The sequence below is a fragment of the Tetrao urogallus genome (assembly GCF_951394365.1).
Source record: "Tetrao urogallus genome assembly, chromosome: 2".
NCBI classification, from domain to species: domain Eukaryota; kingdom Metazoa; phylum Chordata; class Aves; order Galliformes; family Phasianidae; genus Tetrao; species Tetrao urogallus.
Window position 1 is genome coordinate 34,624,293 of NC_136814.1, and position 23,689 is coordinate 34,647,981.

The window sequence follows — 23,689 nt, forward strand, 5'->3', positions numbered from 1 at the left end:
TCTCTTTTCTAATTCTTTTGGGAGCTTTTGCTGTTCAGTAGAGTTTCGTGTATTGTGAACCAGACATCTAAATAATGTTATTTTCGGAGGTTTGACAGATAGTTTGCACAGATGAAAGCTTAATAAAATTTACCTTAAAAATTATTCTGCAAGAACCTAGAAATTTCCAGAGAAGTGTTTCAGACGTGTATCAGTTCTCTAGTATTCAGCACAATTTTTGTCAGTAAATTTAGAAAATATTACCTGAAGTACTCTTTTATTTATCAGTTTAGTTAATCTGTCATTTCTCATGCTGAAAATTAGAGATTGCAGTGGGATGTCTTAAGGAAATCGCTTCTGAAAATGTGCTATTTTATTTCTGTGTTTGAGTCTTGGCTATATAAGGTGGTTTGTGCTTTCTGTCCTGTAATGTAGTAATCTGCGTTAGAAGGGATTGCGTCCTGTATTTCATGCAGTAAACATTGCATAGTCTGAAGTTAAGCTGATAAAGTTTTATTTCCCCGTAGTACTGATTTTTTTTTTTTTTTTTGATAGTCTGGTTGTCTGCTTGCAGCACATGTTGCCAAAACACAGATCTCAATGTCTATAATTAGACCCCTAAATCTATCATCAGGCTTATTCTATTTATAACTTTTTTCTAAAAAAGAGGAATTGAAATGAACTCTAAACATGATGAAATCAAACAAAACTAACATCACTTTAGTAAAATCAATTTCTCTATTGTTTTTTTCACCATAGCTTTTAGTAAACTGTTTCTTATTAGTCTACAGTTCTCAAGATGCAGACAGTAAGCTGTCTGTAAGTAAGCAAGCTTAAGATTTGGACTAATAGAGAAGAAACTAGGTGAAATCATTTATTGTAGTGATAGTTCTCTTGAAACAACTTTGTTGCATGTGGAACACGTGCATCATAATGCAGTACTGCAAACTTTCTGTTTGTGTGTATGCTTGTAAAAAGGTTTTCTCTACCGTGGATGGTGTGAGGTGTTATTGTGTACTCCAGTGACAGAGGCTTTTTAAGTACGCTGACTCTGAGAGGTGTAGTAGAAATCTTGGGTAGGAAGGTGTTCTTCAAACACTCCCAAGCATTCTTAGGGAATACAATTTTTTTCTTTTTCCACTGGCAATAATAATAATAATGAAATACTAAGACTGTTAGATGGAAAAAAAAAAAAAAAAAAAAAAAAAAAAAAAAAAAGAGGGGCAGCGTGTTTGACAGCAGTTACTAAGAATAAGAATCAAGTCCTTGCCTTGAAGTCTTGCCACTGATATACTGGCTATGAAACCTGTGCTGTCTGTATACCAAAACGGGGGTGGTTAAGACTATGGTATTTATGATTTTGTTTCTTTGACCATGTATTTAGCAAACTAATATAATAAAAACTATGATTAAATCACGAGGCTTCTTGTACTTGCATTTATCTACCAACATTTTAATACAAAATCATGCATGTTATTTACCCCTCTTAAATATGGGCTTATTAAAAAAATAGTATCCTGAAGTCTGTGGTTTTGGTGCAGTACCATTAACAAGCTATGACACAAGACTCCAGGTTCTATTTAGTAGCTATTTTTAGTTTTTTCCTTTTTTAAAGTAATTTTTTCATAGACATTATAGCATTAACTGTTTCACATTTTTAATATATTTATCAAGAGATTTTGCAAGGGGATTGCTGGTATTTACCTTCTCAGTCCCCAGCCAATAGTTGGATCACTACAGGAGTGTATAAAAAGTACTCTGAACATTTTGATACAATTGTAGAGTTAAGCTTTTCGGGCCTCTTTGGTCTACTTACGTTCCACATAAATTCCATGCAACTTCCATCAAGTTAATTTCCAGCAAGCTAGTTTGTATTTTCTTCATGCACGGAAGTCTTACAACATAGGTGAATGTAATCGTTAGAAATTGATGTAAAGAAACACTGTAATGAAGGAAAGTAAGAAACTTCAAAGACCTTCATGTTTAGATTTTTTTTTTGAACTAAACATCAAATTTTAATTTACTAAAAACTTTTCAAAATGGATATGTTTATTCATTTTCTTTATGGGCTTAAAGCACAAGTTTGGTTCACACTTCATATTATAAACTGCCTACGAGAATTCACTGAAGATGAATTCACTTATGTGAATTTTGAAACCTTTTTCAGTATCTCAAATCTGTGAAGCCTGATACCATTTTAACAAATTAATCCTATGAATAATCTGCTTCATGCTTTAATGGTTTTTTACATGATTATTTCTTGAATAGAAACGAAGGCATGAATTATAACAGATGGGGCGAGGTTTAATGAGGAGATTCAAATGGGAGATTTGTTTCTGCCAAGCCAACTACAGACAATTAGTCTCTACAGTCTCAAGTTAATAGGCTTATGTCGCCGTTACTGTCTTCCTACCTCAACGGAAGCTCACTAATGGAAGTTATTTGCAAACATCAAGAAAGCCTGGAAAATCTCAAGAAGTTAAAGCCTTTTTTTTTTTTTTTTTTTTCTCTCACACACTTGTTAATCTTATTTAATTATCCATGACCCTGCTAGCCCCACTTACAATCAATTGCTGCAAAGTTACCTACAGTACAACTATTTTATTTATGCTGCATCTGTTAAGGTTACATGCTAGTGCCAGGTTCCTGGGTAGGTAATTATTAATCTGTCCATTTGTTGTATTCTTAGTTCTTGGAAAAGTGAAAAATACACTTCTGCTGATCTCAGTAGTAGTTATAGAATTTACAACAATAATGCCTTTACTAGAAACATAAGAAATGATAAGTCATGAATTTTAAATGGGCTTTAGGAAACAGAAGTCAATTATGGTTATAGAGCTGTGAAAATTGCTATTTTAATTATTTGCTATCTTAATTATATAGTTGAGACTATCTTCTATATCTATATTTGGTTTTATATGTAATTTCTTTCAGCTTGGCTGATGACTTATGAGTTCACTATAAAATGGCTTTGCTTTTGTAATATAAATCTGTAGGTACTTGCAATCATATTTTCAGTGAAAATTTTTGAAGGGTGATTTAGCTCAGGATTTCTGTTATTTTTTTGTTTCATCCTTGCTTCCAATAGTATTATTGATTAGAATAAACAATACTTAACTCTATAAAATGTAAGTACTTTGGTCAGAAAACAGTGCTTTTAAGTGGTGAATATTAGCTTGTACTTGGAATTTTCATAAGATAAATTCTAAGATCTTTTTCTTGTTTGGAAATTGCTTGAAGTTTGTAATCCAGTTTCTTAATTCTTTGGTTAGAGAGAAATATGTTGTCTAGTGTAGTATCTTTGTAAACAAGAATCTCATGAAATTCAGTGAGAAGTGCAAAATCCCGCACCTGGGGAGGAACGGAGCCAGGCACTGGTACATGCTGCGAACCACCCAGCTGGATGGCAGCTTGGTAGAAAAGGACCTGGGGATCCTGGTAGACAGTAAGTTGAATGTGAGTTAGCAACATGCCTTTGCTGGTAAAAAAAAAAAGATCGATGGTGTTCTTGGCTACAATAAAAAACATATCAGCAGCAAGTAAAGAGAGATGATTCTTCCCCTCTTCTCAGCACAGATGAGCCCACACCTGCAGTACTGTGTCCACTTCTGGGGTCTCCCAGTACAAGAGAGATGTGGAGCTCCTGGAGCAGGTCCAATGAAGGGCTAATCAAATAAGATGATCAAGAGATTGGAGCACCTCTCCTGTGCGGAGAGGCTGAGAGCTGAGACTGTTCAGCCTGGAGAAGAGAAGACTTAGGGAGATGTTATCAATATATAGAAATATCTAATGTGAAGGTGCAGTGAGCACAGAGCTAGGCCCTTTTCAGTATTGCTCAGTACCCTGGGCAAGAAAGAGGGGAGGTAAGCTGAAACACAAGAAGTTTCCTCTAAACATCAGGAAGCGCTTCTTTGCTGTGCAGGTGACTGAGCACTACTATTGGCTAACCAGACTGTTTTTAGAGTCTGCCTCCTTGTAGACTTTGTATTGCTTTATCTGCCTCATGCTTCCATGTGGGGGGAGAAGGGGAAGGGCTGCCATTTCCCGGGATGTGGAGTAGTGAGGTGCTGTTGTAGGGCCTGAAAACTACCCTCCAGAGATGAGGTAACCCAGGGTGGATTAAGAACTGGCAGTGCAGGGACCTGTTTGGAAAGAACACGCATCAGTAAAATGAGATAGCAAAGGGTGTTCTCGGCTTGCAACAGCATGATATAAAAAATATCTTTTGTGTTTGCAGTGGCTACTTTTAGACAAAATGAATTAATCGTGTACCTTCACCAGAGTTACTTTTTCCTGTTGGTATCTAAGCATGGCAATGTATAAAGAATGAATAGAATGTACTATTTGTTATCCCTTAACAACATTCCCCCCGTTTTTATTTATTTTTTTCCAGCTATTATATTATTCCTTATTCATTCTATTTCTCTCTATCAAACTACTATCCTGTATTTCTTAGTTTTTAATATTTTCCTAAACCTTCACGAGAAGCATGTTGGTGAAGAACACAGATGTATTGTATTAAGCTGTCCTGCATATTTGACTCCTTAAACTCCCATTTGTAGTATGCATGTTTCCATTTCTACCTTATTGCATAATAATTTCATACAAAAATGTTTATTATGCCAGCTGATATACTGTGACAGTTTTTACCTCCAGAAATCTATTAGTTGCATTCTTATTTATCTTCTTGGCAACCCAAAGTGATTTCTTAAACTTCTTGATTCATGATAAATCACGTAGGAGCTATTCAGTGTTCTTTGCTGGGATCTAACTAGCCATTACTGCTAACATCTCAAGCGTCTGTTGCTTGTTGCACATCTTTACACCTGATACTTTGGCTGGCTTACTGCTTAATGAACTGCAACCAGAAGATTTGTTTTCTTAAAAATACATTTGTAGATTTTTTTTAGCAACCACAAGAAGCTTTAACCTTCTTTCATGCTATACAGTGGAACTTCCCCATGCTTTTTCCATATTCTGCTTTCTTGACCCCATTAGAGCATGGTTTCGTAACATTCTGCATGCTTCCAGCTATTGTTGCTTTTCCTGTTCTACAAACTGGAAACAAATAAAATAAGAGCAGATGATGATAGAGTTTAGCTTGATTCTTGGATTTTACCTTTTGTAGAAACATAAAAGGTGCTTGAATTCCAAAATGTTATCCAATGCTTATTAGGGTTAAAATTTTCAAGTCAGTCTTAATGTTGATCTTGTGTTAGTGTGTGAATTGTTTTTTCCAAGATTTTTATCAAAATTATTCTAGCTCTGCACGAAATGAGATAAAGCCAGATCACTGGCACTTATTTTAGGGAGACCTTGATCTGATGTTTCTTTAAATAGATCGAAATTGCAGTAGCTATAATCTCAACAATTTCTATCATGTTTTTTGCCTGTTTCCCCTGTTAGTAATAACTCGTGTGACTTTTACATCGTCCAAACATTTTTGGAATGCAGACCTCCTTTGTCAAATTCGAAGTGAGCTTTCTGCTGCTTTAAACTGCTTTACACTCCTTACAGCCAAAGCTTGTGCTGTATTTTCAGTAATGCTTTTCATATGTAATTCTGGAATTATTTTTCCAGAGCTCTGTTGCTCAATCTTCTCCGCAGTCTTACTGTTTAGTCCAAAGGCTACTCAAGTGGCCTTTACAGATATTCAGAAAATTCTTGAAGAACCTGTAGTTCCCAAGTATTGTGAAATCTATCTTTTATTTTTCTTAATAGGATGCAGCACAGATGCCAAGCAAGCTGAGGAGCAATCTGCAGCTGCAAGTGAAGAACTTTATCCTTTCTGTAGGGAACCAAGTTATTTTGAAATTCCTACAAAAGAATTCCAGCAAACTTCACAGGTAGCAGAGAGCGCTATTCATGAGATTCCAACAAAAGACACCCAAAGTTCCCATGCAGCAAGCGCAGGACATGCTTCCTTTACCATTGAGTTTGATGACAACACACCAGGGAAAGTAACAATCAAAGATCACGTGACAAAATTCACGTCTGAGCAGCGCCACAAGTCAAAGAAGCCTTCTTCCTCCAGTGGTCAGGACCTGCCTGGGCTTCAGACTGTGATGATGGCCGCAGAGAGCAAGGTAGCAGATTGGCTAGCACAGAACAGTCCTCCTAGAATGATCTGGGATCCAGCAGAGGAGGATTCCAAAAGTATTAAGAGTGACGTTCCAGTCTACTTGAAGAGACTGAAAGGTAACGTGAATAATTCCAGCTTTGCTTATTTCTGAGGATAGCAATTCTTCACAAGCATCCAGTCAGTGGATCCCTGAGCCCTTGCAGAGTTCAATGGAAATTACAGATACTCTGAAGGAACACAAGAATTTGTGCTTGGGGAATCTTACTGCACCATTGAGTATTAAAAAGCTGATAGTAAACCAAATCATAAATCGTCTTATAGTAAGTATACTGGTTGGGGATATTCTCATACAGCTAAGTATGGTACAAAAGCAATCATCAGATATTTAAATCATGATTTTGAAGAGAACAAGAAAAAACCCAAGCCTTTAGTTAAAGTTCATGCATCTCACTTTTTCCTGTGAATTGCATTAAAAAGCTGGATTGCTTGATAGAAACAAAGTTCTGAAGTACAAATTATTCAAGTACTCTGAGTACTCTGAGAAAATCACTTGGTGACAAAAAATATATCATACACTTATTCTGATGATATTAATCAATCACGTTTGATGAAGTCAGGCTTGAGTCTGGAACCTGAAATTAACCAAGAATTTCCTTTTTTTACTATGCTTTCAGAATTTTTATAGGAATGCTGCTTTTAGATGAAGTTCCAGTTGGCTTCATGTTCATTTACTTCAGACAATGACATTTCAAATAAAGTTAAATTAAACATTGAGTGAAAAGCATACTTTCTTTCAGATCCAACTTAGCAGAATAGAGTAGAAACAGTTTTTCATTTCCAGACAAAGGGGTTCCACTGAAATTCAAACTTTTAGAATGAAAGTTCTGAGGAAATTTTTCAAGTTATTCCCTGTCATTTTCTGTTTTTACTTTCAGAAGGTTAACTCTGCTACTCAAACTTTATTAATTCTGTAGTACTATTGTTTTTAACTCTTAAAGTAGCTGGGATTTTGTACAGTGAGTTTTCTCTTATTGATCTAAAGGCTGTATATTAAGGCCAACTCTTCCAAAATACACTAAAAAATAGCATTTTCAAAACAGAATTGCATGAGTACAGTAACATTAAAATAATGGCATAAAAGTTCTTCTAGAGGGCACCACAGAGCATTCTTTGATCGTCATGACATTGTTGGAATAATTTTGTTTATGAGGCCTTAGCCTTTTCCTGGCAGCAGAATCTCCTGGATGTTTGATTCTTTTTTTATTTTTATTTTTTGCTTAGGAAAGTGTAAGTTACAGGTTGCATTTGGCCCTAACACATATCTGAATTTTGGAATCTTTGGGGATCTGTTCATATTCTTACTCTTTACTTCTGCTTTGATCAAAAGGCTACAAAATCTAGCTTTGAAAGTTTGGTTTTAAAAAGAAGTGGAAAATTCTTTCTCATTTTTCTTTTCAACTTTTTCCTACAGTACCTTGTACTGAATTCACACTGCAAGAATTGCTATAAGACTTTCACAGTGATGTTGATATGTATTGTTACTATACTGATGTATTGTCCATTTTCTTAGTCACTGTACAAATAAGTGACAAAGGGAGGTCTCTTGCCAAAGAAATGCAGTAAAGACTTCAGTTGTGTATTCAGTGCTGTTAACCTGCTACGTAAGGTTTCCCCACATACAGTTATCATTTAAGAGGACAGTAGCTGAGTGTTCTTACGATGCATGTCGGAAAACCTTCTAAAGCTATTCTTTTAGAGGGGGGAAAAAAAAAATCACTTGTACATTCTATGTATACATGAGTAAGTCTCAATCCAAAAGAATTTAAAGATAACAAAACTGTTTCTTTACAGGAATTGCAGTAAAACTTAAGGTGTAGGCTGCTTCATTGTACATGAAATGAAGTTGCTGAAAGTTAAATGTGACATAATGTGTATGAGTACACAGTCTTCCATACATTTTTCAGGCATTATTGCTAAATAGATTTAAATATGTGCGTGCATATGATTTATGAAATGTGTTATTCGCAGATCACAAAGTGGTTTGAGGAATGAATAATTAATAACAGCCATTTTGCATACATATGTCAGATGGTATGAGGAATGAATGATAGAATAATTCATTGTTCTTCTTGGAAAGAGTAATAAAGAATTAATTCAAATTTTCTGTAGATTCTTCTCACGATAAACTGTTGTTGTAATTGTCTAAGGAAAAGACAATCTAACCACATAAATTGTGATTTGACAGATATTCTCGCCTACCAGAATGATTACCTTAGAACCACAGAACATTACCTTAGGTTTTTCTTTTTCCTTTTAACTCTACCAAGAATGTTTCAATAATTCAATTGGCTGTGTAATAGAGTTAATATAATTGGGAAACACGCTGTTTCCTTACTGCCTTACAGCTAGTAAAATGCTACCTTTTGTAAATCATTGATAAGTATTTGCAGATTAAAATACTGATGAGAAGGATAATTTGAATGTACTGATATTATTTTTCAGCCTATGTATAAGCAGCAGCTGTATAAGATTTGCAGCTGCAGAGAAGTGTTTGATTCTACACAGAAAGTCAATTTGCAGTTCTTCCTTTGTTTACCAGTTTCTTTTGTATATGTTGAGGGTTTTTTTGTTTTTTTGTTTGTTTGTTTGTATAGTTTCATACTACTATATCTTGTTTTGCTTTGGTTGTAGGGAATAAGCATGATGATGGTACACAAAGTGATTCAGAAAATGCTGGTGCCCACCGGCATTACAGTAAGCGGGCAGCACTTGAAGAACACTTGAGGCACCACCATGCAGAGTTGAAAAAGTCGCACCAGAAAGTCCATTCCACAGAAAAGCAGCAAGAGCAAGCTGGTGTGAATCAGACTGCTTTTATGATTGAGTTTTTTGATGAGGACCATCCTCGAAAGAGGCGTTCTTACTCTTTTTCTCAGAATGTAGGAGCTCTGTGCTCAGAATCCCCATCTCCAACACCTCACGTGCGAGCTGAAAGAGCAAAACCTACATCGGGAGAGAAAGCTGCCCCTTCATGTGTGCAAGGTAGTTCATCACATCATAGAGCAGCACACAGTGTTCATGCAAAACTTTTAAAACAAAGATCAGAAGATCCCTCTGCTGCTTTACCTGTCTTTCAAGCTGCATTGTTAAGGAGTTCAGGAAGCCTTGGCCATAGGCCTAGTCAGAACCAGGAGATGGACAAAAAGTTGAAAAGCCAACATATTTCTGCTGCTACTGAGAAGGACAATGAGGATGACCAGAGTGACAAAGGTACTTACACTATTGAGTTGGAAAATCCCAATTCTGAAGAAATGGAAGCCCGTAAAATGATTGACAAGGTGAGAAACCTGAAGTGTGTAGGGATGATAAAGTGGTACATGTTGTGTGAGCAGCAGTCTACCTGTTCAATTCTACTTCCTTAAAGCTACTGCAGTATTGTAAGTTTACCAGCTATTGTATAATGTTTGCATACAGAATATCTTAAAAGCAGAAGCAGACATTTGACTAAAAATTATTCCTATGTGATACTGTTGTTCTTTTAGTTTGCTAGTTTTAGTATGTTTTCAAAATGTTAAATATTGCCAAAATACTAAAGAACAATATTAAATGAGCTGGTATTTTTAAGAAGTGTTTGATTACAATTGTCCCATGTGGAAATACTCAATTGTTCTTAAAATCTGTTGTCTCTGCAGTTTTTGGCAGATAGGCTTAGGAGCCTTGTGGTGAAGAAATAACTTTTGCTTATAGGGAAAAATAAACATAAAAATAGAAGTAACTTTATTTGAATTCAAATGGAAGATATGAATAGGAGAATCCACATTTAATCATTAGTCTTAACTGACTCACGAGCAGATTTTTTTTCCTTTTACTGTCATGTCTTCCTAAATAGCCCAATGTAATGGGATGCTGGCATCCAGTTTTGGCTTGTTTAACAGAAAATTCATTACTTATTATAGAGTTATTAAGAATTGTTTCTACGTTTCTATAATTTTTTTTTCAGGGCTGAACAAATGCATTACTGCTTTTAGTTTTGGCTAAATTTTAAAAAGATTAGATTAATTCACTGAATAGAGACACATTCACTTACTTTCTGTTACAAATCTTCAATTGCTATTGCAAAACAAAAATTTGTAACTCCAGCTTCTAGTCAGTGAAGTTATACATCAGGATTTATTTGAAAAGTATAGGAAAAAGGAAAAAAAAACACTTCGAAATTGATAATTTAAGTACAAGACAATATTGTAAATACTATCTGATGTTTAATAAGATTTCAAATAATTTTTGGTCTTTAGTATCTCTTTGTGATATATGTGGTCAGGTTTCTTTCTTTTTTTTTGAAATATCTGCAGTTACAGGTCAGATTCAGGGACAGGAGGTGAAGATAAACGTGAAGGATGATAATGAAGCGTTAGTTTATATTTGTAGTATTGTATAAAAAGCTTTTGGATATCATAAATACTTCTTAGTGCTAACCTAAAAAGCTACATCATTAGACATTAAAGATTTAGAATGAAGGAAAGCAGAGACGTTCCTTGAGGTGTCCTTTATCTTTTCGCTTTTATTTAAGGCTCTGTTCACAGATACTGGATTTTGGATGTAAGCCTTCCTGAACAATTCTGTGCTTGGTAGTATAAAAGTAACACGATGCTATTTTTATGCAGTGCAGAAAAACAGCCACTGCAGAAAATCAAAATCAAAGGGAGATCAAAATTTATCTACAGTTTCGCTCAGCTTTGCTTCCCTTCCATTTTTAAATTGCAAATGCTGAGGATTCTTATACTTTCCTAATAAAAGGTGGATAAGTGTGGAATAAAACAAGGACTTGTGCTAGTTTGTTGACTGCTGTGCTGCTCTGTTGACTATTTAAGTGAATAGTTGGTATGCATTTAATCAATGGTTCCATCTGAACCTCTCTTGAGGCTTCAGTCTTTTCTGAGCAGCCTGGTAGATTGACAATCTGTTTTTCTTTTTTCTTAAACACTTTAAAGCCTGGCATATAAAAAGAGAATGTGAGAAAGATACAAAAGTAATCTTTCTACGTAGCATAATAGTAATAACATTAATAATAACATAAGTAAGCTTTCTACCTAACAAAGAAAAACTTTTCACTGAAATACTTTTCCCGAAGAGATGGGTAGAATCATTTATTTGCAATGATGACTGTCTTGGAGTGAATAGACTGCGGCTTGTCTAGAATAAATGGCTCAAGAAAATAAATATATTCAGGCATGGACCTTTTACGACTTGCAACACCATAGAAATTTGTGAAAATGAAGATTAGGCAAGACTTTAAGATCTGCCAGACAAGGTCGCTGCAATGAAAGCAAAATGTATAAATGTGTTCAAAGCCTGAAATGTGTGGGAAAAGAGAAATTTGTTAAAGTTTTTGCATATTAACAACTTCTTTTTTCAAGAGATTTGATTTTAGGACACACACAAAAAAAAAACCCAGAACTTAAGGTGATGAGTAACTAGATTTCAGATTTAAACATTTATATGTAAATATAATATCTCTGGGTAAACTATGTATGCCTATTTCGTATATATCAAGTAATTTCCAATTTTATATCAGCCATTGTAGGAACTGATGCAATTAGCTAATCTTCCAGGAATGCTATGATTATTTCTTCTGTGCTGTCATTTGAGCTTTCTCAGTGTGAATAAGCATCACTGATGTGTGGCCAGCTTTGAATGATTAGAAATAGTGTGTCAGTTCTCTCAAAACAAAAGCCTTGAAGAGTAAGTTTAAAAAAATAGAGCAGTGTTGAATTTTATACGGGTTAAGCTACGTTATTAAGAGGAAACAGAGAAGCAGCCATAAGATTTCAGTTTTTTCTATTTTAGAATATAATGGGTCACTCATAATGTAAAGCCTTTTACTTATTTCCTTAGAAACTATAACTGATACAAAGAGCACAGTAACACTGTTTGATAGAACAAACTCTCAGCTACAGAACACTAGTTTTCAACATAATCACCTCCATTAGCTGTGCATTTTCACCAGTGATGAACAAGAGTCTGCATGCTGTGCTTGTAAAAATAGGCAACAGTGCAAGTGATCTGTTGTCACCACTGCTGAAATGCACCACCACTGCCTCGCTGTGCTCACATCCATTGTCAATGAATGTCAGTGGGTGCACTATTTTCAGCATGGAGGAATTTCATCCCACACCTTTGCTTCATACATACTTCCATGTCAGATGTCATTCTTTCAGACTGCCCCTCTTGCCACCTGTCACACAGCAACAGCATGTAATGGAATATTGATGGGAAGGTTCAACTTCTACTGCCATATGACCAACGTCTGCCTAGAGGGCCAACGTAATAGAACAGGTGGCACTACTTTCGTAGCAACTCTTATTTTGCTCTGAATTGTAAACTATGTATGTTTTACAATTAAAAAAATGGAACGTGTCAGATAAGAAATGTTTGTGAACCATACAAAAGGTAAGTCAGTGGATGAAGGAATTAAGAATGAAGTTTCTGCAGTTTGTCTTCCTATTTGTTAATGGAATTATCAGGGCAGTGAGTTTCATGTTCTTAATAAATCAAAATATCAGTATTAAATTTTAATAAGTGAGAATGGATGTATTTGGAATATTAAGGATTTTCATGCAGAACTGCCGTAAATGAGAAGTGGCTCAGTGAGTTGTGTGCAGGCTCTTTAAGGGTTTTTAGAGTGTAAGAAGAGTATTTTTTTTATTTGTGTAGGTTTGGGTTTTCTAGGATCTAACTATAGCAGAGCATGCCTGGGAGGAGAATGAATAGAATAAAGGTTATACGTCTGTTTTGAATCTCAACAGCTGTGCTAAACAGGGTATCTGGAATTCTTTAGCAAATTGTGCATATGGAGACATTGGCCTTGGATAAAATTTTCTTTTGTTCTTATTGATTACTTCAGTTATTTTATATAATTGATTATAAACCACAGGTAGAATATACATCAAATATTGTTCTGCTGACTCAATCATTAGATCCTTTTTCTTCTGTATAAATCTGGAATAGCTGTGATGGTTTAGGAGATGACACAGAGCTGGTGTTGATAGTGACCCCAGGTTTTCCATTTTCATTTTCTACATCTTTCATCTTTCTGTTTATGATAAAACTTATGTTTTGGTTGTTTCTTTTTTTTCCCCCACTATACGTGTAAGTGGGCATTACAATAAATTGAATTTCCTTATTCATTTTGCTCTTGGGGTTTGTCTGCTCATACTCTGTTATGTACTGGTTAAAGCTGCATTCTTCAAGGACTGCTCTGTATTTCTCCTTGCTGAGCTGGGACTTCTTAATGAGAGAGTCTTTATTGCTTTTGCGTTGCAAGCAGTAATGAAACTGCTTAATATCAGATTATTTAACATGCAAGGCGACTTTGGAGGGCAGTCATAGACAAATAGCCTGAGGTATTGTCGTCTGTAGTAACTTCTCAAAAAATATATTTTAAACAGCTTAATTTTTGACTGCATAATTTTCCATAGGTGTTTTTTCTTGTTGTGTCCTTTAAATGTGCAGAAAGCTTGCTTGCTGGATCTTGTCTTGTCTGTTGTAGACTTTAAAGCTACATAGATAATCTTGCATATGCTGTGAAAGTACCTGCAATACCTCCATTGTGTTAGGCATGAAGTAACTGCTAAATGATGAATTGTGGACTGCAAGTTTCAGAGTAATGCCAATTGACCAAATCATAAGTAGGTGTTTCATTACATGGCTACATTTCCAATATGTATCAGTCCATCTCTTTGAGAATTATAGACTAATTTGGATGTTTTTCATCATTTTTAAGTAGCATGCAATACACAGTGGGGATTGGTTCAAAACATGGATCTATATATAACTGAACATATATATTTGTAGGACCCTGAAGATACATTAAAAAAGATATTTTCTGATCTGTATTAAAACTATGTAGTTCCAAAAACATGCGTTTAGGGGGTAAGCAGAGCAGGGAAGGGGGGAATATTTTGCATTGCAGTATGCAATATCCACATGAGGATATGTATTTTTTTGCGATATGACAAACTATGTGAAAAGAATCAAAGAACAGGAAGTCAGGAGAAAAAAATAAATGTGAATGCTTTAAAGATTGCTAAGGAACCAAGACAGATGTATCTATTTTCAGAAAATGGCTTTCTGATATCTGCCTTTTCACATTCTGTGAATTTAATTGCTTTTATCACTGCTTCAGTGATTTTTTCCAGAAAGAATGCTGTTTAGCCCTACTCAGTGTCTTGGTTGTAGAGTGACTTTATTTCATGAATACAACTTTAAAAAAAAAATAATAAAAAAAAAAAAAATTAAAAGGAGACCAACAGTAGAACAGTTGAAGCCCATCAAATCATCTGAGCATGTAAATTTTAGCAGGAATGCAGAATGTTTGGAACTTCCTTCCTTTCTACAGTGGGGGAGGATGAGGAGTCTTACAGTCCCTAAACTTAGCATTTCCTTTTGAATTTGAAATTCTGAAGAAAATGAATTTTTCATTAAAACAAGTACAAAATATGTAAATAGGTAACTGGCTATTGGTAAGAGGAAGTTATTAAGCTGAGCACACTGCTCTTCTTTATTTGCATATGTAGCTTTTTTTTAGTACCAGTGTGTTTTGTGTTCTAAGTCTTCAATATATAGTTAAAATGCCTTAAGCAGCTTCTGTGAAAATCACCAGGAATTCATGAGGAATGTCCCTGCACAGGACACAGTCTGGCTGCAATAGCTCAGCTAACTGCCAGGAGCAAACATGAAGTATTAATCAGGCGTCTCAGAAGCAGCTTGGTTAAATGCAGTTCACACAGTAGCTAAAAGTGAAAATAAGCATTTTACTCTGGCTCATCAAATTTCAAGGAAGAAAGAAAATGTTTTCTCATTTGTCCTTTTTTCCAATTATCAGAAATTTTGATTTCTAACAACCAGCTTACTGCACATGGTGAATGTCCAGACTGACCTCTTTGGAAGAATATGAGCAGCTCAGTCTGAACACTCAGAGCTCAGCATTGCCAAGTTTATCTGCCGTGTGGATTCTGTGCCTCTTTCCCTTCTTTTTGAAACCTTCTCTTCTTATCAGTCAAGCATACTCAGAGTGTTGGCTTATTCAGACTTTTTTGTTCTTTCATAGCCTAGCCAAACAGTGTATTAATCCAGCTTGCATTTTTCAATTAACATCTCTTCTCTCTCTCTCTTTTTTTTCCTTGATTGCATCAGTTCACAACTCAGTTTTTGAAATTTGCTTCTGTTTGACTGCTCTGGCAGTCAAACATACTACAGTCTCCATTAACTAAAAATTAGTATCTTGAGATTAAAAAGCAAGTATAACATCCTAACACTAGAAATTCTGAAATGTTCTCAGTGGGACACAACTGGAAAGGTATCATATAAAAATGGGAAAAAGGAGATTCTTCCTCAAGTACTTAGAAATGTAGGTAAAGCACTTTGGGAAAATGTAAAGTTATTTTTTATTTAGCAACTGCATTGTCTGCCTTTTGATACAGAAGAGTGTTTCCTCCAACTTTCCTGTTTATTTTAACTTCTAGATGCTCACCTAACAGTAAAGAAGTTTTAAAGAACAGTCACTTTTGTTCATTAAGCCTAAGCTCATTATTCTCACCTATAATGTAGTATCTATTGTGTACAACATGAACTCATCTACTGAGGGACACAGAGTGATGACCAACAACTGACCAATAAAGCTAGCTTGTGTTAAAGCTCTGCTTCAGCTGTTGTGACAAGCAGGTGTGCTCTGAGTCATGAACTGCTTTCACAGCAAAATGTACACAGTCTGCCTGAGGAGATTGCTCTTCTTTTCTCTAATATTGGCCCTCGTAGAATAGGGCAAAGCACATGTTCAGAGTTGGTCCTGTAACTCAGGCTGTCCCCAGAAATGCACCAGTGCTTCCCAGAAGAACTGTGTCTCGCTTAATTTGTGTTACACAAGTTTTGTTACTTTTTTTTTTTAATTGGATTAAGGGGTGGGTTTTTTTTGTTTGTTTGTTTATTTTTTAATGATTATGTAGCTAAAGTTCATCTTAAGTGATGATATTGGAAAACTATCGCTGAGATAAATTTGAAGCATTTATTAACATCCACAACAAGGTCCAATTACTTTGCCATCAGTTAATTAGCATGTCGCCTCTGTACTTATCACACTGAGTTTGTGCTCCAGCAAGACTGGGCAACCTTGCTTGGTGTTCTTGGGCTGAAAAAGCTTTTCCTTTATATGCCATCTGAATCTTCTTTCAAATTATGCAAGTTATCCCTTGTCCTCCTGACAATGACAGCAAGACAATTTCTTGAACAAGCGTTCAGGTTATCCCATGGCTGTTTCTTTTGAGGGCATATTCTCATTATTTGGTAGACAGTAGAAGTGGATTGGTTAATCCTGAAGTACTCATTCTGTGATGTGCCTGAGATGTTCCAAGTTATGTCAAACGTTAAGCAAGAATTATCTTACTTTCTGCATAGCTGTCAAATGTAAAGTCTTAAGTATCGATCAATGACTTGTGGATTTAAAGGGATATTTTATATCACAGTTTTGAAATTTAGTCTTTGGGCTGGATCGCTCTTCCCAAGAAGAGCTTTGAGGTGGCATAGCAGTGCAACTTTGGTGCAGCTGCTTGTGCATGCAGGTGTTGCTAGAAGTTAAATAATTGTGAAAATTATTAATTTATTGAAGAATATGCTTTCCATTGCTTTCTACATAATAATAATAAATAGATCAATAATACATAGATCAATAATACATAGATAAGTAATAGCAACGTTGCTAAATATTTGCTCTTTGGGCCTGTGATATCCCTAACATATTTGCAGAGGGAACGTTCAAAGTAGTATTGAGAAGTAAATCTGTTTCTTGGATCTTACTGTAGCAAGTATTGCCTTACACAGAAAGAAAAAAACATTTGCTTTTGAAGCAATTTCAGTAATGGAAGGAGAATAACAAAATTTACTTCAATAAAGCACCAAAACTAGAAGAGATAATGCTGAAATAAAGAAGGCTTTAGTGAGTACATGTAAAGAAGTGTGGTACAAATAAAGAAATTTGACATAGGGAGTATGCCACCAGCTAGTAGTAAGAAATGTACAGACTGCAATTTAATTGTGTAGTCCTCATTCCTCTAGCTGTGGAAGTGTGAGTTCATATTTTCCTTCAGATATCTGAAAAAATTTGCTTTTATTTAAAGGAGAGTGTAAAACTCTGGGCAATAGAAGTATAGTAAACAAGGAGAATGTGGCTGTAGAATAATGATATGTTCAAAGAAAAGAGGCACCAAATAATTCAACCTTTAAAAATTGCCTCGTTACAAGACAAAAGTAGATCATTGAAGGGGAATCCTCTGTTCTGTTACACTTTTTCTAAGGAAATAAATTAGAAAATTCTCCTAAGCAAGTCATATAAAAGAGTATCTGGACATGATTATATGTATTGCAAATCTAGGGAGCATTAGCAGAAGATGCTTTTCAAACATTAACTAACATTATGGTTTGTGGCCATCTAGTGGTGAATCTTTTTTACGTATACTGTCATCATGCGGAATTTTGTTTAATTGAGCTCTAACTTTACTGTCCAAAACTGAATTTTTAAAAACAAACAAACAAACAAACTAATTCCCCGTAGTTCTTTCTGCTTTGAACAAGCCATTTTTTACAAGAGAATAATTTCCATTTTCTTCCTTTTCCTTCGTCTTCAAGATGAAACAATTTTTGATGTTGCAGATCCTTTCTGGCAGCTAGCTTTAATGTAAATTTTTTAAACGGTAGATTTTCAAGATGCAAAATATTCTGTAAAGTGTCTTTGAAGTATACGTAAATTCTGAAAGCAGTGAATATTCCTTAATATCTTTGACTCACATGAAATTTGACAGACGGTATACTGCCTGTCCTGCTTAACTCCATCTCATGAAATTGCCTTGGTGAAAGTTAAAGCATACCTAACGTTTTCTGTATTTTTCTCTATGAGCAATGGTTTTAAATGTTGTGGGGAAATTATTTCTCTGTAATGGTGGAATTGCTGTAAGCATCAGTAGGAAACAGTATAGCAGAACCATGGCAAGGCACATATTGAACGAGATTATTCTGCATGGTTTGTGAGATCTGGTTAACTTCTGATGTCTACTAAATTCATAAGAAAATAAAAACTGAGATTTTTGTTTATATTCAGTAATGTAATGAGTGTTAGTGGCAAATGTAACTGTTTAGATTTGTTGTGTCTAGCTCATGACAAAATTCTAAAAATGTGGTAGCTTTTGGTTATTGATTTTTCATTGACTGGGAAATGGATTCTGCAATAATTTTGGCTTCACCATTTGTTTCTTTCATCAGTGTCATTTTTCATTCGTGACCATTCCAGCTAGCAGTTCCCTAAATTTTCAGTGTTGATATACACTTCTGCTCTTTCTTTTTTTACAATGCAGTAAAAACATTTCTTCTGTTCAATCTGCAGATTTCACCAGGATGTCAGATAAGCATAATACAACAAAAATACATGAACTCACTATCCAGCATGCCGCCATCCATCCATTAACATCAAACATAATATCAGGATGGTATTGAGTTAATGTGTGTAATGGTTTGTTTCATTTTCAGGTATTTGGAGTGGATGACAGCCAGGATTATAATAGGCCTGTTATCAACGAGAACCAGAAAGATTTAGTAAAAGATTGGGCTATAAATTCTACTACAGTAGTGCTGGAAGAAAAAAGACCACAGAGTACAACTGGATTTCTTGACACAGAGGTAGAATTTAATTTTTGATGGTCTTCTTTTTTCTTCCAATAAGACAGAGCACTAATACTTGACCAATAAGTATTAAACAGCAAACAAAGCTTTTCCTAGAAAATATTGGCTCAGATCTATAAGTTTATTTTTCTTCGTTCTTTACTGTATTACTGAAATTTCTATGTCCCAATTTCCCAAGTTAAATTGGGAAGGTATATTAAAATTCAGAAATATGTTATATGCATTCAGTGAGGAAGAGAAAGCCAGCCAGGAAAAAAATGATGGGTGAATAGAAAAATATGTTTCAATTTTATTTTGTTACAAAGCTGGAGGTTTTTGCATTCAAAGTTTCAGTTCTCAAGTGAGATGCTACTCCTGAGAAGTCGCATGTGTTATTTGCCTCAGAGGCAGTATAATTTAATCAGTTGATGAAAGATGAAGTAAAGGAAAGTGTCTCTCCTTTTATATGACTCAGAATATACACATGAGCTACATGTTAATCATGTTATATGAAATCCTGGGACACATTCTGATGTATTGGTGAACAATAAACTGTAACCTGGAATGTGTTAGAACAGGCTCAAACTGGAACAGAATTGATCTGATAGTGAAACACACCACATTTATTCCACTGGCTGTATGTGTAAATAAGAAAACCTTAAAAATAAGGGAACTTTCTGGAATATATCAAGAACTTTTAGTATGAGTATCTCCCTGCCATGTAAATACACTTGTTTTGGTATCTTGTGCTTTCCACAGAAAAAGCATACTTCGTAGTTTTTGTCTTTGAGGTACTGCACAATCCTGGGGCGCTGAATATGTGACTGCCTAGATTAGTTCATTTGTGTAGTTTTTCTAAGGTTACAGCTTCAAGGAAATTATAATCATACCAGGATGGTTGTGTTATATAGAAGAATTTGACAAACTTTGCCTTTCACCATGCTTCTTTGAGTTAATTTGTAAATTAAACCTTACTATCTTCTTTTTCACGTCTTCCTGGTCCTTTAAGCCTACTGAGTTTTCAAGAGAATTAAAAGTACTGATTTGTTTCTATTTCTGTTGTAGTTTTGGGGAGTTTTTGGTTGTTGGTTTTTTGTTTTGTTTTTGTAAACAGCAGTAGAATATACGATTAATTTTATGACCATGATTGTGCTTTCCACGTGTCATACTTTACACCTTGCAGGGATTGATTTGAGAGGACTTCTGCAATCATAGGACGAGTTTAAGAACTCTTATGGCAATGACATATAAAAACTTGCTTTGAATTAGCTTGAAATTACAATAATGGTCACTTTTTTTTGCTGAATAAATAAGCCTTCTTTATGTACTGGAGGAGGAGTTGGCTTTGTGTTGTCTTAATTTGTAGGATTATTATGTGACATCATAGGGAAAAAATGAAAATTGTTTTGTATGTAAAGTAGACCAAACCATGTAGATGTAGCACAAATTAGTGTAATAAGAGATGAGGACAAATGACAATTGGAGAAAAGCTTACCAGAGAAACAATAAAGTATGTCAGTGCATATATGGAAGAAAAAGAGAAGTTAATTTAGAAAAGTGGAGGTGCCTTTTGTAGTGTGATAACAGGGAAACATCAGGAGCTTAACTGCTGGTTCAGCTGGAGAAAAGACTGCAATATGTAAAGTCTTTTACCAAAACTGATTTTATTATTTTTGGGAAAAGGGGAGGCAAATGTGTTTGATTTGCAAAGTCTGTGAGCACCATATTCACATCATAGATGAGCTTTTCTGCTTGTTCTTTTTGGAAAACGTACTGTGTTACTGCAAGCTGCAGAGCATAACTTACTGTTAGGAGCTGCAGATTATAAATGAATAAACCTTATTGAATGTCTTGACTAAACAGTCAGGTGACACTGGGGTAGCTCACTGTTCCAGGCTTGTTTTGTTTACCCATCATGGTTGTACCTATAGATATTTAGAAGAAGCAGATGAAATCGGAAAATGTTTGACATAGAAAAAAAGATTTCAATTTTGGAAGTTGGAAATGATGTCTTGGGAAATTAATAATGTTTTATAAAAGCATTTAGGGGTTGAGAGATTGTTCTGAACTTAGGTATGTTTACAGGGCAGGTTATAAATGGCTTGCTTCGAAGAGCGTCAAATTCTCTTCTCCTATAAAGAAGGTCTCACTTGTGATGTGACAGGCTTTGATATTTTAAAGTGGTGTATGTCAGGACAATAGATAAAATGCAGAGTGAATGTCTTAACACAATTGCATTGAGCCTACATGCACTTGCCTTTTCAACGATTACAGATTAGACAGCAAAAACACTGAATCCATTTATCTAAAATATTTAAATGTTTTTATTTTCTATATTATGATCTGCCACTTGCCAACCCAGGTAAGTGAGATTTAAAAACAAAAGTTAAATGATAGAGAACAAAGAGAACAATTTTTGCTGTTGATATATGTTCTGATTATATGAGCGCATTGAATAAAAATACTGCAGTCTTTTGTGCTACGATATATTCACCCAGCTTCCATTTAATTTTCAGTGAGCAGTTACTGTATTGTAACCACTGTTCTTAAGCTGTGGACATGATTTGTCAGCATTATTTTTGATGTGCTTGTTAAGGATGTGCTTTTTTATTTTTCTATATACAGTGTCATCAGTGCTATTTGGCTACGGTGTTCCTTGTTTTGAACACCCAATTCACGTCTTTGCCAGTGAAAATAAATAGTAGTGATGACATTGCGAACGCAAAATAACTTCATGTAAATATTTGCTGTATTGCTCCTTAAAGCTGGAGAACAGCCGTGTCTATTCAGAGGCTTTATGTCCTTTTGTCTGTCTATTCCAATTAATTACACTAATTTCATATCCTTCTGTAGAGAAACCATTGATTATGAAGTTTGATATTGGCTTTTTGTTTGAAATTAGAAGCTATGATTAAACATAGGATGATTATGTTAGCAGTGTCCTATGGCTGTGAAAAGGCAAGCACCGGGCGATGCATTAGCAGCAGAAATGGGAAATCTTGGCACCATGATGGGAGGTGGCAGTAAATCTCCAGAACACTGGCAAGAGATTTGTTACCATTTTTGTTTAGGAACGAGAATTCAGAACTAGAGGAGCCAAAGAGATTTTCTCGCATTGTTAAGAGAATAGAGATGTACGTTACAAGAACAGACTGATAAAATTCCTTTACTTCAGATACGTGGTAGCTCACATGGATGTGATTGCTGGAGTTTGCTGTGTAAGTAGAGTTAATGCAACAGAAGGAAAAAAGAACTATTTGAGATGTGTGTCAATGTTGTTCCATGAAGAAATGTGAAAACATTGCCTATAAGTGAAGTATAGAAACTTGGGGGGAAAAAAAATCAGTGCTCATAGAAGAGTATGGTTCAGAAAAAGAAGAGGGGAGAGGGACTAAAAGACTTTCAAGATGCCTCTTGAATGTATAAAAAGATGGCATAGTCAGATATTTAGAACTTGAGGTGACTGGAATATGTATCTTAAAAAAAACTAATTTGGGTTCTATTTACTGAAATTTTTTTTTTAACTTATTATAATGCTCTAAAATGCCAAGTAATGGGATGCTTCTAGGCGTCATATGCGTGTGCTGTGTCTTTTTTCAGATACACAGATGGAAGCTCTGAATCTTCAGGCTGAATAATACATCTTCATAAATCCATGGGTATTTTTCCTGTGGGTGTATAACTCAGATTTAGTTTTAATATGTAGTAAGGGGAAGCAGATTCAACACAAAGTTATAATGCTGGGTCCTCTGATGTCAGCCTGGCTTTTCTGAAAGGCTGGGAAATTCCTCTTGGTCTGCAAGGGAAGACTTAAAGGACTGCTTGTTGAAAGCCTTTAAGATTCATGGATTATATGGAGAAATTTGGATAACTGGATGTGAATTTTCAATGCTATATGAACCTTTCACATCTGGATATGTTGGATTCTATTACTGAGCAACGTTTTGCTTTTAATAAGAACCTTTTAGTTAAGGATTAAAATATCCTTTTTTTTTTTAACTACTGGTAAAAAGAACTTCATAGCTTTGTTGTGTATGCTTGTATATATAGAAAATTGAAAAACAACGCATTTGCACCCACTCCTTTTTAAGAATTTTTTTTAACAGTGTAATTACCATTAATGTGCAGAATCTTCATCCTTTATTACGAAGTGATTATTTATTGGAAATCGTATCAGTGGAATTGCTTAGGTGATACACAAACAATTAGGGTTTTCTGTAGCAAAGACAAGTAGAACTACCATCATATCTGATTTAGGCTGTAATTAATTGCTTTGGTAGGGATAGAAAAACAAAGCAAAAAAAAAAAAGTATCAGGAGTAGGAATGTTTTTTGTTGTCAGTGCCTAAATGCTGCTTGTTTTTGCATGTTTTTTGTTAAATTATTCTTTCTGGCACTCTTCCTTACATCATGTTCAGAAATGCCCATGAATAACTGAAACACTGAATTGCATTACTTCAGTGTTGTTAGATTTGAATTCTGTAACATTTTGATTCTAAGAAATGAATTGAGAATGTGGACATTTCTGTAGTAGTTTATAGAAGTGATTTGATGCATCTCTGGCATAATACATTCATAACAATCTGAAATAGATTCACGATGCTTTTGTTTGCATTAATTGGAGTCATCCATATGATTTAGAGACATTCAGGAATATAAATTCAAATCTTCTTAATTAGCTAAGTAACTTTCAATTTAAAAGAGGTTCTTGTACATTAGATGACACCTTTTCAGCTTTCCATTTTTGCTGAATAAATTTCATAAAATCAATACTGTTAATTCCTGATCAAAGGTTAGAATCCCGGGGTGCCCAATAAATTAAACAGAAATCTACATTTTTAATGTTAGTGCCAAGCAGAGCTTCAGGTAACCTCTGAAATAGTTGCTTCACATTCTCTTTAGAAGCAAGGTATGCATATCTTTGTGT

General features: G+C 35.0%; 1 protein-coding gene across 3 annotated transcripts in view; it reads left to right on the forward strand.

Annotated features, from left to right (window-relative positions):
• CEP170 (centrosomal protein 170) overlaps nucleotides 1–23,689 on the forward strand; it is a gene marked incomplete at both ends in the record, with an annotated part of 64,111 nt that overhangs the window by 13,442 nt on the left and 26,980 nt on the right. For 2 of the 3 annotated variants that reach the window (XM_079550859.1, XM_079550860.1), the window contains 3 exons: nucleotides 5,701–6,177; nucleotides 8,753–8,919; nucleotides 18,632–18,781. In XM_079550859.1, the coding sequence (XP_079406985.1) occupies nucleotides 5,701–6,177; nucleotides 8,753–8,919; nucleotides 18,632–18,781 (794 nt within the window). Of the gene's footprint in view, nucleotides 1–5,700; nucleotides 6,178–8,752; nucleotides 8,920–9,103; nucleotides 9,400–18,631; nucleotides 18,782–23,689 lie in introns of all 3 variants that reach the window. The other variant, XM_079550858.1, reaches the window with a different exon arrangement.